Consider the following 15,320-nt stretch of genomic DNA (forward strand, 5'->3'; position numbering starts at 1 on the left):
GACCTATGTGTAACTTCTCTGTTCGGTCCCATTGGCCTTTTAGAGGCAAACGGTGACCTGTGCTATAACTTTGCGATTAAGAAGGGCACCCGACAGGGTTGCCCTCTTTTGTCCCTGCATTTTGCAATTGTGATTGAGCCACTAACCTCTTCGTTAAGGACCTCCCTAGACGTAGAGGGATTTAGATGTGGTTCCTTGGAGGAGCGAGTCTCAAAGTATGTTGCCGATACACTACTAAATCTAGGAAATTTGGAGACATCCTTGGATCCCTCTATGGCCGTGATCAGATTGTTCAGTAAATGATCAAATCTTCAGGTTAAATTGGATAAGCCACTTCCCATAGACCAAACCCCACCATCTTTTTCATTGGCACATACCCATTTGCAAGTAGTGTGGGGTTTTAAGTACCTTAGTATTCACGTTACTGCTATTTCACAGAACTTCATCTCACTTAATTTACTCCCACTGTTGGATTGGTTTCAAGCTAAAACAATAACTTGGTGTTGTCTACCAAAGTCCATAGTGGGAAAAGGTAACATGATCAAAACGGTGCTAAAGCCCCAACTTTTATATGTCATACATATGTTCCCTATGCTACTTTTATAGAATTGATGGAATATTCCTGTCTCTTATTTGGAAACTTAAACACTCACCAATTAAACTGATGGAGGGTTGGCAATATCCAGTCTATGTTTGTATTTTATAGCTGCTCAACTGCATCAATTAAAGAGTAGTAGTCAGGAAGTCGGGTCTATTGGCTTTGGAAGGAACCCCCTGAAGGATAGCACTGTTCCTGCCGCTCATTGAATGTTATGTTATGGCAGTATCGCGGTCACTTCAGACAGTTATATCTTTAACATTATAAACTGTGTTTTAAACCAACACTACCTCTGGAAATTATTTAGAGAATCTCCTCTTTCACCAAAAAAAAGTTTATACGTTTAGACGTACTTGAATATGTTCTTGTTTTTTGTTTCATTTTCTTCTACAATGATTATTTAAGTTACTGCACCTTGTCGATGAAGGGATTGGATGCCTTAGCGGAACAGTATGGACTTTGGAGTGGGCTCCCTACACCTATAATTTAGGCTGTTTACACGGAGTAAACGCTGGCGTTTTTTGTGTGTTTTTTGCACATAGCGCCGCGTTTACGCCGCGTAGCGTCGCGTTAACGCCGCGTATACGCCGCGTTAACGCCGGGCAACGCCACCGCTAAATAGCGCGGCGTTTACGCGGCGTTAACGCGACGCTACGCGGCGTAAACGCGGCGCTATGTGCAAAAAACACACAAAAAACGCCAGCGTTTACTCCGTGTGAATGCAGCCTTAATGTTATCAATTTTTCTTGTCTGATTTCTTGTTGTACAGATTGTTCTATTTTTATTATATGATAATAGAAAGCTGGTTTTGGAGCCAATAAAAATGATCTGACAAAAAAAACTAGATGTTTAGTTAGGCTAGGTTCACATCATGTGCTTGCTGTACTGCTCATAAGTCTGTTTAACAAATAATATAAAACATATGGCCAAAATATGGATGCAAATAAAACACATACGTCTATTTTTTATTTATTTATTCCTTCAAAACAAGAGAGCATAGACTGCCATATTTTCCTTCTCTGCAAAAACACAGACAGAGATGTATATGGGTTATATATATATATATAATATATATATATTGAAGTCAATGTAAAGCAGATATTGATACCATGGCATCCGTTTGCATCCATTTTTTTCATATATATATATATATATATATATATGTACAGTATATATATAATTTTTTTTTATTTTTTTTTAAACAGACACATGAACAGTATAACAGAAAAGTGAACTGAACCTAGCCTTACAATCTTTTTTATTTAAACATTTCTTAAACAATTCCTATATAAATATTACCTTAATCTTAATGATTTCTTAAGGTATGCTGAAGCTTGAAATCTCCCCAGCATATGATGGGTTGAGTGGGTGCCTTACTCCTGAGCTGCTTCCCGTTAAGCCATTCCCTGAAGGCCGTGCACGTCTGAATAAGGAGATCCTTGAGTTTCCTATAAAAGAAGTTTATGTTCCCCACACTATTTACAGGTAAGATTTAGAACATGGTCATGTGGTAGAAAGATTTTTTTTGTTGCAGTTTTACAGTGTTCTTTTTGTCTTAAACAGATGGAAAAATCATTTGTGATCTATGTAACACTTGTACATTGAGATTCTTAATCCTTTTGGGAAGTAAGGTCTTTCCTGTGCACACAGGTATCTTTACTAAACAAGAGAATTAACATGTTTTAAAAAGGGCCTATATATTCTCCATATTTTGCATGCTTTCCTATGAAATAATATACAAATAAGTTTTCATTTGTGGAAAAAGTAAAATAGTGCCTCTAGCGCCACCCATTGGAAAGTGGCTCTCTATAAGTCAAGTCTATAAGTCAAGAAGCCATGTGACTTGACTTGGGATATACCGTATATACTCAAGTATAAGCCGACCCGAGTATAAACCGACCCCCCTAATTTTACCACAAAAAACTGGGAAAACTTATTGACTCAAGTATAAGCCTAGGGGGGAAATGCAGCAGCTACTGGAAAAATTCAAAAATTAAAATGGTTTTTGGGTGCAGTAGATGCTGGGTGATGGGGAAGAGGAGGGGGTGTTTTGGTTGTCTGTCTGCCCCTTCCCTGAGCTTGAGGACTGGGTTTTTTTATTCCCCCACTTGGAATTCAGCCTGGCTGAATATAGGGGATCTGCAATGCTCCTATTAACCCCTTCCTGACGGAACAGGAGCACTGCAGATCCTATATTCAGTAGACTGGGCACTTTCAGACACAGGGATACCTAATGTGTATGTGTTTCACAGTAATTTTCTACTTTTATATGTATTCTAGGGAAAGGAGGGATTTAAAACTTTTATTTAGTTTAATATTTTATTATATTTTTTTCAAAGACTCTTTCTTTTCACTATTTTATGGGAGATTCTATACATTACTATTGCGGCTGGTCATAGACCCCCCCGCTTCCCCCCCCAAAAAAAAAAAAATAAATAAAATAAACATATTTTTTTTTTTTTTGCTTGACTCTGGTATAAGCCAAGGGGAGCTTTTTCAGCACAGAAACTATGCTTAAAAGTTCGGCTTATACTCGAGTATATACAGTAAGCCAAAGCAGAAAATCACTTCCGAAAAGCCATCCATCCACTGATAAATACTTCGGCATTAACGTGTAGGGAACTACTTTCGAATAGTTGGGACAAGAGGCAAAGTTTCCATTTTTCTATCATATTTTTTCCTGAATTCCTAACGGAGCCTTTAAGACCCTGTACACTGTATACTGCAATGGTTTGCAAATGCAGTCTCATCGAGGAAATATAATACCTTCCTATGTCAGAAACAGTACATTGTAAGATGTACAATTTCCCCCATATGAAACCCTTCCTATTCTGTAGAATGACAGATAACTTCCAAAAGGTCCTTTATACCCATTTATGAAGTAATTTATAATAATTTATGATAATTATATACATACTGATAAATTAACCATTCTTCTATCTTATATCATGTAAGAATCAAATGACTAATTCTATTTTTTACAAGATAAAAAACTTTTTAAAACGTTATTTTATCTAATAGCAATATTTCTGTATATACAAAGCTGCTGGTATGTGTACCTATATAACACATATGTATGTATTTCTTGCCCTTCTATACCATGTCAGGGTGAATGATGGATCACCACAGAAATTAAAATCCATCTATCTAACCCATTGGACATGTTCTTTGTTGCTTACTAAGGGTGCATTCACACTACGTATACTGAAGCTTATTCTGAACGTAAAACACGTTCAGAATAAGCGGCGTATACAGCAGCTCCATTCATTTCTATGGGAGCTGGCATAAGAGCGCTCCCCATAGAAATGAATGGGCTGCTTCTTTCAGTACGAGCAGTCCCATTGAAGTAAATGGGAAGCGTTGCATGTACGGCTCGGCATGAGCAGAGCTTGCCGTACACGCCGGCACTTCCCATTCACTTCAGTGGGACTGCTCGGAGTGAAAGAAGCAGCCCATTCATTTCTATGGGGAGCGCTCTTATGCCGGCTCCCATAGAAATGAATGGAGCTGCTGTATACGCCGCTTATTCTGAACGTGTTTTACGTTCAGAATAAGCTTCAGTATACGTAGTGTGAATGCACCCTAAGGCTTAAATGATGTTGCTTATCAGCCTTGCTGATAAAGTGATTCACAAGAAGCTACTAGAAAAGGGGTAGGGAACGTACGGCTCTCCAGCTGTTGCAAAACTACAACTCCCAGCATGCATACTTGCTCTGCTGTTCTTGGAACTCCCATGGAAGTGAATGGAGCATGATGGGAGTTGTAGTTTCACAGCAGCTGGAGAGCCGAAGGTTCCCTACTCCTGCACTAGAATGTCAGTTACTTTACTAAGGGGGCGTTCACACTACCGTTGGTGTCCACTCAGCAGTGTCCATGGCTATTTTCCGTACAAGATTTTAGCAATGGACACTAGCTGGCCCGTTTGCAATTTCCATTCATTTCAATGGGATTTTATCTTGTGTCCTTTACTGTCCGTTTGTGTCCTTTAGTGTCCATTTACAACCATGTACGTTTTTTCAAGCGGACAAAAAAATCCTACATGCAGGACTTTTCTGTCCTTTTGAAAAAACGGACAGTAGGTGTCTGTTTTTTTTAACATGGAGGTCTACGCGCAACAGAGATATAACGGACAGTAACTGTCTATGATAGGTGTCCGTTTTTTTTTTTTTGTTTTTTTTTTAAACAGACACCTTCTGAGCGGACACCAACGGTAGTGTGAACCCTACCTAACAATTACTTTTGTTCAATGGTACATGCATATACATCTTATTTTACTAAAAGGGAAACAGACTCTTAGAAGGACAATCCCCTCTAAAATGAAGCTGGCGTAACAATTAGCTTTTTGCCGCCGGTCTGCCATTGCCTACCACTGGTGATCAGTTTTTACCCATGTCTAGCGGCCACTGCATAGAATATGTAGTATTATGTGATGGTTATTCATCTGTTCTTTCTACCAAATAAAAGCAGCTCCTGAGCCGGGAACCCCCTCTATGACTTCATATGTCCTATTAGGTTATATGGTTATATGTCAACCCAGAACATTTTATTAAAGGCTGTCAACCCAATAGAGCAAATTAGGGAAACCATTGATATTTACCATTGTTCAGACATGAATCCAGCTTGGATTCTGCCACTTTCATTACAGTTTTGTCAGTGAAAACAGCATTATATTGATGGAGCCTTACTACAGCACTGCAGCATTATATTAATGGCATAACTAAAGTCTTGTGGGCCCGGGTGCAATCTTTTATCCAGATTCTCCTACCTCATCCCTATAGCGAATTCTTGATCGTGATGGTTACGGTACTCAGGCATTTAATCAACCTTAGGGTAAGTTCAGACGGAGTTTTTTGGTCAGGATTTTGAGGCATCTTCGCCTCAAAATCCTGACCAAAAAGACGGCTCCCATATAACAAAAGAAGTGAGATTCTTCAGGCCATTTCGCCTTGTGATTCGGCCTGAAGACACTCCCTCCTCCGGACTAGGCCCATTCATTGAGCCTAATCCAGAGCAGAGTGCACGGCTGGATGCTACCCATATTTTGCTCCGGAACCTGAGTTGGCCTTCACCTCAGGTTCTGGACCAAAAAACTCTGTCTGAATTTACGCTTAGTGTCATTAGGGTAATCTGTGGGTGTCCTTGGCTTATGGGCAAGATGGAAGCTGCAATCTCAATACTGATGCCAGTGTTTATGGGCCCCCTAAGGCTCCTGGGCCCCGGTGCGACTGCACCCCCTCAAGTTATGCCCCTACTTCTAGAATAGCTAACTCTAAAAGATCAAATTGTTTTGGAATTTGAATGAAATAGAGCAGAACAATATAAAAAACCTGGTCACATGTTTTTATTTATGTCCATATAAGAACAAAAGGAAAAATAAGAAATGCTGCATATAAAAACTGCTAGCAAAAAGTTTTACTGTACAAATTGTAACAAAGAAGCAAAATAGCATTAAATAAAGTATAAAGACATTAAATAGGAATTGTAAAATGCAAATGTGCAAATGCCATAAAGCATGTTACCAGATAGCAAAATGGCAGTTAGATGCTGCACTTGTTAGGCTGTGTTCACACGATGCAACACCGTTGAAAAACTTATCAGAATAAACACATTTGCATGTGTTTTGTAATGGGAAATGTGTTTGGACAAGCATATGCTTTGTTTCTGATGTGTTTTTCAACTGTGTTGCCAAAATGCATCAAAACGCAATTGTGTGATTGACGCCTCAGGGCACCCAAGACAAATTCCTTATAAATGGAAGAGTTACATTCTACCTTGCTAAAACGAGTTGCAGTGAGATTATTTGAATGTACTTTTGTAGCCAGCACCTTCAGGTTGTGATATGTAGAAGATTTTAGCACCCTGTAGTAGTATCTCTGCTGCTTTATTACTACTAAATGTCTCTTTTACTACATTAAAATTTACCCTGTAGAATTTCGATGTAATATAATGCATATTTAGATCCTATCCAACTACAGCTGCTGTTAGTAGTTTAGCACTAGCACTATGGGTTGAAATGTGGTCAAGAATCATGAGGTCATCTGTATATACTTTGCATGGTCTCCTCATTGTTCTATGGAGATTAATTGTCCTTTTGTTACACTGGCCTTAGTATGTCAAATCACATAAGGAACTTAGATTACCGTAGATTGTTAGCTCTACGGTGACAAGAGCTGATGTAAGGGATGCCAATTTATATGCTAAGAAAGTAGTGGGAAGGAAACCGTTGGTAGAAGTGTGTCCGATACTAGAAGTTATTGATGGTATGAAATACATTTCAGTAGACTTTTAGCTTCACAAGGGTAACTTCTGTGAGAGTATGGATCTTTGTGTGATAGCTACAACAAATGCACTATATGCAAATATATATTTCTGAGATATTAGATTTTTTTCTTGATATGTGAATGAGCCGTTTGGTGCAACTAGGATGTCAACCAAAGATCTCTGCTTTCCATCCATCAGTCCCTCTATCCCACTGTCCCCCAATCCCCCTGGCATTGTCAATCACAGCATGTAGGTGACTCTTAGGTGCCATGACATCTTTCTAGGTATAGAGAGACTTAAAGGCCAAGTGTGCGTCTCTGAAATTCTGAAATAAGAAGTGCAAACTAGTTCTCTTCCAGTGCTACCTTTTGAGGGTACATGTCTAACTTACACTAGGTTCACACCTGCGCCTGGGTTTCCACTCTTCAGGACTGCTTGGGTCCCCGTAAAACAGAAACCTAACTTGCTTAAAAAGTGGTAATCCACACACCCCATAGACTATAATGGGGTCTGATGCGTTTCCACCCGAAAAATGAGGGTTCGGTGACAGAAACCCCAAACGGAATGCAGGCGCAGGTGTGAACCTAGCCTTACAAAGAAGTCCTTGAGTATGATGTGGTATATGAGCCAAACCAGTAACTCTTTACTAAAGGAAAAGGCACTCATCTGCAGACCCCGGTTTCAGGGTTTTTGCCCCTCACCAGTACAAAGCAGTATTGGCTAGGTGAGAGGCCATTGACGTAGCATACTATGGCGCTAGAGGAGGTCTAATCTGTGTTTCCTCTCCAAGTCTTTTCAGCGGAAACCAGATTGTTTCCATTCACTGACAAAATGCAGAGATCTTAAAAACTATAGGAAACTGATACAGAAAGAATATTAAAAGTCAGTCCGAAAATCGTCATTTCATGGAGTATACAATGTATAATACAATGTATTAAAAATAAACCTTAGCTGGCAATGTTCATTGTCTGTATGAATTATCTCTATAAAATAATATGAATGTAGTCGGCATAGTAAATAATAATAACAGCTCTAGAATGACCATTGACTTTCATATTTTAGCTGGACAAGTCTCATTATATTTAATTATATCTTTTTCAAGGAAGAGAGGGCGATATGAAATGTGTTCTCCAGACTGAGGTCACAGTACAGTAAATATTTCCTGGCTGGAAAGCTATTAATCTATGTATACCAAAAGCCTCCCTTTTTAGTATTGTTTATTGTTACTCAATACTGTGCTTTGTCTGCACGGCAGTGATCTGGTGAATGGGAACGAACTGTATTGAGCAGGAAGATGAAAAGTGCACTCAGCTCGCTGAACTTCGCCCTACTTGGCAGCTACACTATTATTCCACATCTCTACACACGATTTGCTTGGTTCTTAAAGGGGATTTATGTTGAAATAGTAGTAAGGGATTACATTCACTGGACCAAAAACCAGTGACATAAGAGCAAAGTAAAATACATGTTTAAACGTGGCACAATAAATATGCATTGATCCAATATTACCCTTATTTTGCCTTTATGTATTCCTGGATTTAAGTTACTTAGTGCAGAATTAAACAGCTTAAATGTTCTATACAATTACACCAAATGGAAAGAGAATGAATATTGTTGTCTGATATAATAGATTGAAAGACATTTTTCTCATTTATACAAATTACTACACTGTAAATTTGGTCTTGTACAGAACTATTCCAGTAATACCCATGAATCAGATAGATTTCCTTTTATCTGTTAATTCTCCGATTATAGATTTTTCATGATATCTATATAACTGTTAATTTTATCAGCCATCTGATTTCATCTTCCTTCCTTAAAGGGGTTGCCCAGGTCCTAACAGATTTGCTTGTTGATGACCGTTGTTCAGGATCAGACACTTGAACCCGACTCCGATCAGTTGTTTCTCCTGCAAGAAGCCGCATACCAGGTATACTGCCAGAACCAGTGCTGCTCCTATTCAAGTGAATGGAAGCAGAGCTACAGTTCCCAATGCCATTGCTCTACTATATAGAGTCCATACACTACATACAGTTTCCTGTTCGTACAATGTAGCAATGGGAACTGCAGATCTGCTTTCATTCACCTGAATAGGAGAAGAACTGGTTATAGCCATATACCTGATTCTTAAGGGCAAAACAGCTGATCAGCACAGGGTTCGGTGTCAGACCCGACCAAACTAATACTGATGGCCCATCCTGATGGCCATTTAGGGCCCATTTAGGATGCTGTTTTTGGTTTGAGAAACACGGTTCATGTAAACAGACGCTTTTCCTGAACTCACCGCTGCTTGTCTGAACTGAACTAAAAGCGTCAGTGCTGTCCTTTATGCAAATCATTTGCGTATGGGACTGTACAACAGTGATAGTTTTATAACCCACTTCATCATAGATGGTCATGCTTTAAGATCAGGCTCAGTAGAGCCATGAAGGAGTCCAGGTCCCAGATACTATAAATATGAGTGCAAAGACCTAGACATTAAATATTAACATACTCGTATCTTTATACATTTAACATCTCTGTATATATTTCCAACAAAAGGAACAAAAAAGGTCACATACAAGCATTTTGTGGTTTGTTTAAGTGACCACACGTTGCTTCTGACCAAAAGATTAAGGGGCATTTCTACAGGTTCAGAGTGACCATTTATCTGTATGGCCTTTTCATTTGACTAAGCACCAGGTACTAGATCCCTCCATTAAACTTTTAAGTAAAAGCTTGGAGACGCCTCTACATTTAAAATTATGTAATTTTCTTGTTCTGCTTAAGAGGTTCCAAAAACATGACTGCTTTCTTCCAAAAATAGTGCCACACTTGCTTGTGGGTTGTGGATTGCAGCTCAGCTCCATTGATGTTAATGAATTTGGGATCCATGGCAATAATAACCAGTGGACATATCTGTTGCAGTTTTTGGAAGATTGTTGCCATGTTTTCTAATCCTGGATAACCGTTTTAAGCTAGAAATGTACTTTTTAATGTAATGCAGTATCTGCCGTATAGATATCCTCCATTATCTAGCGTCAAGATTGTACACCGCCATCATAGTGCTTGTTGGCCAATAAATAGTTAAGAAACACTACCATAAATGGTCAGCAAAATTCCTTATTGCTTCCTTTAATAAGGTTTTATGGGAATTATCATCATTACTATATACTTTGCAGTCTAAAAACTGCATTAGTAACAATTTTTGGTATCATTTTAGCAATCCAGTGCAGTTCCCACTATTTTTTACCAACCTGGCAGTTAGCATGGGGACAAGAATAGCACCATGCTTCCTTACACAGATGATGGGAATGGAGTTTCTCTGATTAGAAAACTGTCACTAGTCATTCACGGTCTAATGAATCCCACTACTGAGGTATAGTAAAGCATGCAGAGAGGAGAACAATGATGGGCTATCTAGATAGAATACCACAACAGAATTGGGCTGCTTTGTAAATCCAGAGTTATAAATTAGAGCTCAGTTCTTCAAGAAGTTAAGTTACTAGTAGTGTGACCAAGAGGGGCAGCGCTTCCTCTTCATGTCAATGCAGCTCTTCTGTACTTTAATTCTGTAAAAGGAAACAAAATAGGAATACATTTATACATTCTTATACAAAGGAATTACTGATTTCTGTACTAAAATGAGGTACTGAAGGGCACTTACTCAGGCACGTCCATCTGATACCAGTCACTCAAACGTGACCATTTTCCTGAGCTCCAAGATTGCGTCTCTTTTTAGACTTGGTCTTTCTTGAGTTTGCCTGTGTGATAATGTTAAAGCCTCAGTTGCTTAACTGTTTCATGACTTTAATGATATTCAATAGACAATTGGTACTGATAACGTAGGTTGGGGCTAATAGCCTTGACTACCATTGCATGACCAAAGATCACTGTGTTGCCTTGTGATTCTTAACCAGTGTAAGTGGATGGCGTTGTATTGTGACCCAAAGGATACTGAGACTGTAGCTTCTTTCAAAAGGGTGGAGCATACTGGATTTCTTTTACAAGATGTCACAGTTGCAGAACCCTTGGGACAACAATGTGAATAAATGTAGAGCAATAGGGCTTCTTTTGGTCATTGCAAAAGGGCTAGTTCACACGTGGGCAAAGGGGAGGTTTTTGACAGCGGAATTCGCTTCAAAAACCTCTCCTTTAACATGGTGGTCTATGTAGACCACTAGCTTTTTTTTTCCTCCTAGCGTTTTCCGCCTGAAGAAGCGACATGACCTTTCTTCAGGCGGAAAACGCCTGAAGAATTGCATAGAAGTGAATGGGAGGCGAAAACCGCGCGGTAAAAAACCGCGCGGTTTTTTGCACACAAAACTGCGCGGTTTTTTGCAAAAAACCGCGCGGTTTTCGCCTGCAGTTTCTATAGCACATATAGGAAAAAAAAAACCTAGCGAAAACCGCTAGCGAAAACCGCGTCAAAAACCTCGTCAAAAACCGCGTGGAATGCAAAAAACAGCGTCAAAAAAACTCCTCGAGGTTTTTTACCTCGCACAAATAAGCTAGGCGGTTTTCACGTGTGAACTGACCCTAGTCTTTATGTTGCTCTATCCTTATACTATGAATGTGCCAAACTTGAAAAACGGGATCCTTCTAGTAAACCAACAGGTCATGTGTTTGCATTTTGCCAACCACTAAGCCTATGTGACTCTGCAAGAGCAGCTGCGAGAATAAATCTAAAGGCCAGGATTTTTCAAACTATGTCTGAGCTCAGAACCCTACATTGTATTTTAGTAATGTGATTTATTGTCAATAGTTTGTTATTGGGCTAAAGATTCACATAGGTTAGCACCCAAAATGTGTTCTTTGGACCAGCCAAAAACACATTAATTCCTACAAAATAGTGAAGGGTAAGTGCCACATGACTGGCAATTCCTTATTTCAAGGTAAAAAAAGAGAACAGATTGGAAAAACACAGATTATCCTCAAGAGGTATTACTGAAGGGGTGTATGACAACCTTTTTAGATGTCATTTTATTGCCCTATCCCTCTAAAAAGACAATTTATGTCGGCAAATAGCTCATGGACATATCTCATTTTTGTGATCTGTCAACTATACAAAAGAATGGTTAATGAGGACACAGCCATGATTTCCCACCAATGCCAAGAATGAGGAGCTCCAAGCCCTCACTGCTGAATGTGGTTTGTGCATCCAGTCTTCAAAGAGATGAATGGGAACAACATAAAGACCAGCATCCCATTTGACAGATCATAAAAGTGATATATGTTTAGGCTCTAGATAAACCCTTTCAATAGTTATTCTCCATGTACTCGCGTCTGAGCACCAAAATCTTCAAGTGCAACAACACTAAGTACTCTTTTCCTGCCAATGAACAGATTTGGTCAATATAGAGTAGATGCTGATGATGCCCTGATAGAGATCATTGAGTCCTTCTCAAAATTGTTCCCAAAGATAGCCTGTATGCATAATATATGGTGTAACTGACAGCCTGTCATAGAAAAACTGGTGTGGATAAGTAGGTGATCTTCTCAAACATGTGGTGTAATGAAGAGAGTTCATGGTATCTTGTATTACTATATCATGATCTGCTAATATAATGTGTGATTTCTATATCTAATAGTAAAGAAAATTCCACATTTCAGAGAAAGGTTAATATTACCAAATTCAACATTCCTCTTCCCCAAGATGCTATCTACAGACCCTTTGAGTAACCAGTTACAGAAAATCAAGAAGTTCTGTTAAACATAAATATTTCTGTGAAGATAACAGACCGTTACAAAACACTACAAAGACATTGCCAGTAAGAGCTAAGGAAACACTGCATGTTTTCACCAGTAAATAGCAAGAATTATTTCCACATTTCGGGCATTACCTTCTTCTGTAACCTTTGAATTTTAGCTTCCTGGGAATTGATTTTGTCTTGGTGCCTGTCCACTATTGCTTGAAGAGAAAGAATCTGCATATTTTGCCTTTCAATAGATGCCTGTGAAAAAGAAAAGTCAAGATGATAATTCTGTAGAGACAAAGGCACTGACGTACTGTATCAGTGTGATTGTGCGGCCATAGTCTTGCTTACAAACATGCCTATTATTTCTATTCGAAATTAATGTGAAGTCTAGTCAAGCACTATTATAGCATGTAATGCGTTCTTAATCTCTGCAGGTGGCAATTTTTTATTTTTTTTTTGCTGTCTGTACAATGCTTCTTTACCAAGAGGAAATTCATATAACATATACAATATAAATGATTTTTACAGGGAGCTGGTCCTCAGTATAGGAGTATTCTTATCTCAGGCATTTATAGCATATCCACAGGATATGCCATAAATCTCCAATTGATGTGGGACTCTCCTCTGGGACATGCACCAGCTCCCATCTTGTGGATGATGTAAGTAGAGAGATGACTTGCACGGCTCTTTCTTTTCACTTTTATGGGAGTTCCATGAAAAGCTGAGCAAACAGACAATCCCTGTGATAACTAAATAGTTTAATTTCCCCCCGATTTTACCATTCTAATAACCATAATAAGCATCCTAATAGCATCTTCATTCATTATGTTAAATAGGTTAAAGTCTGATGATCATAAATCTATGACAGACGTTTTAGCAATAAGAAGGTCTTTGGCAGTACCTGAATAATTGTCTTTTATCATAGCTACCTACCAGAATATCCGATGTATTGAGAGCAGATTCCCTCTCATTCCTTTTATCCAAAGCAGTTTGGATCTTGCTTTCTAAAGGCTTGATCTTATTGTCCAGAGAGGCTTCTTCTTCCTTCAGCTTGGCTAGTTCTTCTGAAATATCTGCAAGCATCTCATACATCTTAGCATTATCTTCAAAGTTTCTTGTTTTGTGATCTAGTTCTTCTCCAAGTTTAGTCGCTTGATTGACTTGTCCAGATAGTTTTGTCAGAGATGTGTTGAAGTGATTTAGTTGCTGGAAAATGCTTTTGATTTGATGCTTTGTATAGTTGAATTCCCTTTTTAATCCTGATCCAATTTGGAGAAGACCTTCAGAGAGTAGTCTGATTTCATCTTGAGGGTATAAGCCCAATTCTGAGCGAGCGCCCTGAATTGGTGGCGCTAAAATACACAATGAGAAAAGTAAAGAGATTGTGCAAGTGCCTCTCATCTTGTACATCTGCAAAGTTTCAGATCACAAAAGAAGAAACGTGTGTTATCGTTCTGGTCCTTCTACTCCTCAGGCAGGAGATCTTATTCTAGGAGCAGACAGCAAGACAGGCAGAATCAGTGTTCTCTAAATTCCACAGGTTAACTCTTTGCTAGCTGATGGCAGCTGTCCTGACTGTAGCTAAAAAACCATCTGTCAACGTGACATGCGGTAAGAATGAAAGTACCATGCACGCTGTACTTGAAGTCAAGAGGAGGGGACAAGAAGCACAGTAACACTTTCCATTTCAGGCTACGGGAGCTGTTTGCTAACATCCAGAACCCAAGAACTTATTTTAAACATTTTTTTCCCCACAAACATATCCACATTTAAATTTGTAGACATTTCAATATTAAATAAAATATGAATTGAAGCAATTTATGGTTTGGTAATTTTCAGAAACCTAGCAATGATTTCCTACTCTGGCCGGGTTATCTTCTTGTGCATTTAGTGTCCTGGCCTGACAACCTGTCCACAATAAGAAAATCACGGTTGGGTTTCTGGCAAGTTGCCGGTCCTAAGTTGTTTGCTGTATTGTGGCAGACAGGGAGTTAAACGTCTAGCAGAATTCAGGCATACCCTCATTAAATTCATGACCTCACTTCCTAGAGGACATGATGCATTTAGAATTTACCACATGAGCAATTTCCTTAAGCCTCAGTGTGTGTCATTCTCTATTACCTTATTGTGAGCGTTCATAGCAAACAATACATTTGTACAGTATGTCATTTCTCAGACATTGAACAATTCGTGGACATACAATAGCACATTTACTTTTCCAGGAATCTCCTCGGCATCTGGAAACTGCTAATAGAAAATAGAGCTATTCCCAATAAAAATCAGCTCTTAATGGAATTGAGGGTTTCTATTTGCCAATTGTTGAATGTGATCTGCATGTGCAAAAGTTAAAATTTTATGTGAAATAACTCTACAGAAATTCACTATAACAAAACAACATAGCATGTATAGTAGACACCTTAAGGGCTGCATGAAGATCATGGTGTATCAACATTTTGTTATATAGTTGCTCTGTCCAAGGTTAAGGTACCAGAGCACAAAAACTTCCATTGCTGGTCACCTTTTCCTATTGGATAAACTTTCTTTGCTAAATATATAGTATACATAATAAACTTTCTAAATTTCCATTATTTGGAGAGTGCTGTAAATTACTTTACTAGATAGGAGTTCATTCACTGTTCACAAGCACCTTGTCTTTTCAAGGACTCAGAGTGCAGATCACGTATGTTACTTCTTGATAGTGACTGACGATACATCATCATTGCCTGGAAAGAAGTCAGCAATGTTAGAAATTTGTGACTGTTGTTGGGGCGATAGATTTTTCA

The 15,320-nt window shown here is 38.8% G+C and overlaps 2 protein-coding genes across 3 annotated transcripts in view; one reads left to right on the forward strand and one right to left on the reverse strand.

Annotated features, from left to right (window-relative positions):
• Nucleotides 1-15,320, forward strand: part of DOCK8 (dedicator of cytokinesis 8) — a 152,873-nt gene that overhangs the window by 64,246 nt on the left and 73,307 nt on the right. The window contains exon 14 of the mRNA XM_075278396.1: nt 1,921-2,083. Within this exon, the coding sequence (XP_075134497.1) occupies nt 1,921-2,083 (163 nt within the window). The remainder of the gene's footprint in view (nt 1-1,920; nt 2,084-15,320) is intronic.
• On the reverse strand, nt 9,055-14,283 carry LOC142210166 (uncharacterized). 2 transcript variants are annotated; one of them, XM_075279202.1, is made up of 4 exons: nt 13,471-14,283; nt 12,682-12,792; nt 10,506-10,602; nt 9,055-10,410 (listed from the first exon to the last, which is right to left on the reverse strand). In XM_075279202.1, exons 1-3 carry the CDS (start codon nt 13,945-13,947, stop codon nt 10,534-10,536), a joined length of 657 nt encoding a protein of 218 aa, XP_075135303.1. In that variant the 5' UTR covers nt 13,948-14,283; the 3' UTR covers nt 9,055-10,410; nt 10,506-10,533. The 2 variants fall into 2 exon arrangements, with proteins under 2 accessions (XP_075135303.1, XP_075135295.1); XM_075279194.1 differs by having other exon boundaries at nt 10,502-10,602.

This window comes from Leptodactylus fuscus, chromosome 1, assembly GCF_031893055.1.
Source record: "Leptodactylus fuscus isolate aLepFus1 chromosome 1, aLepFus1.hap2, whole genome shotgun sequence".
Taxonomy (NCBI): Eukaryota; Metazoa; Chordata; class Amphibia; order Anura; family Leptodactylidae; genus Leptodactylus; species Leptodactylus fuscus.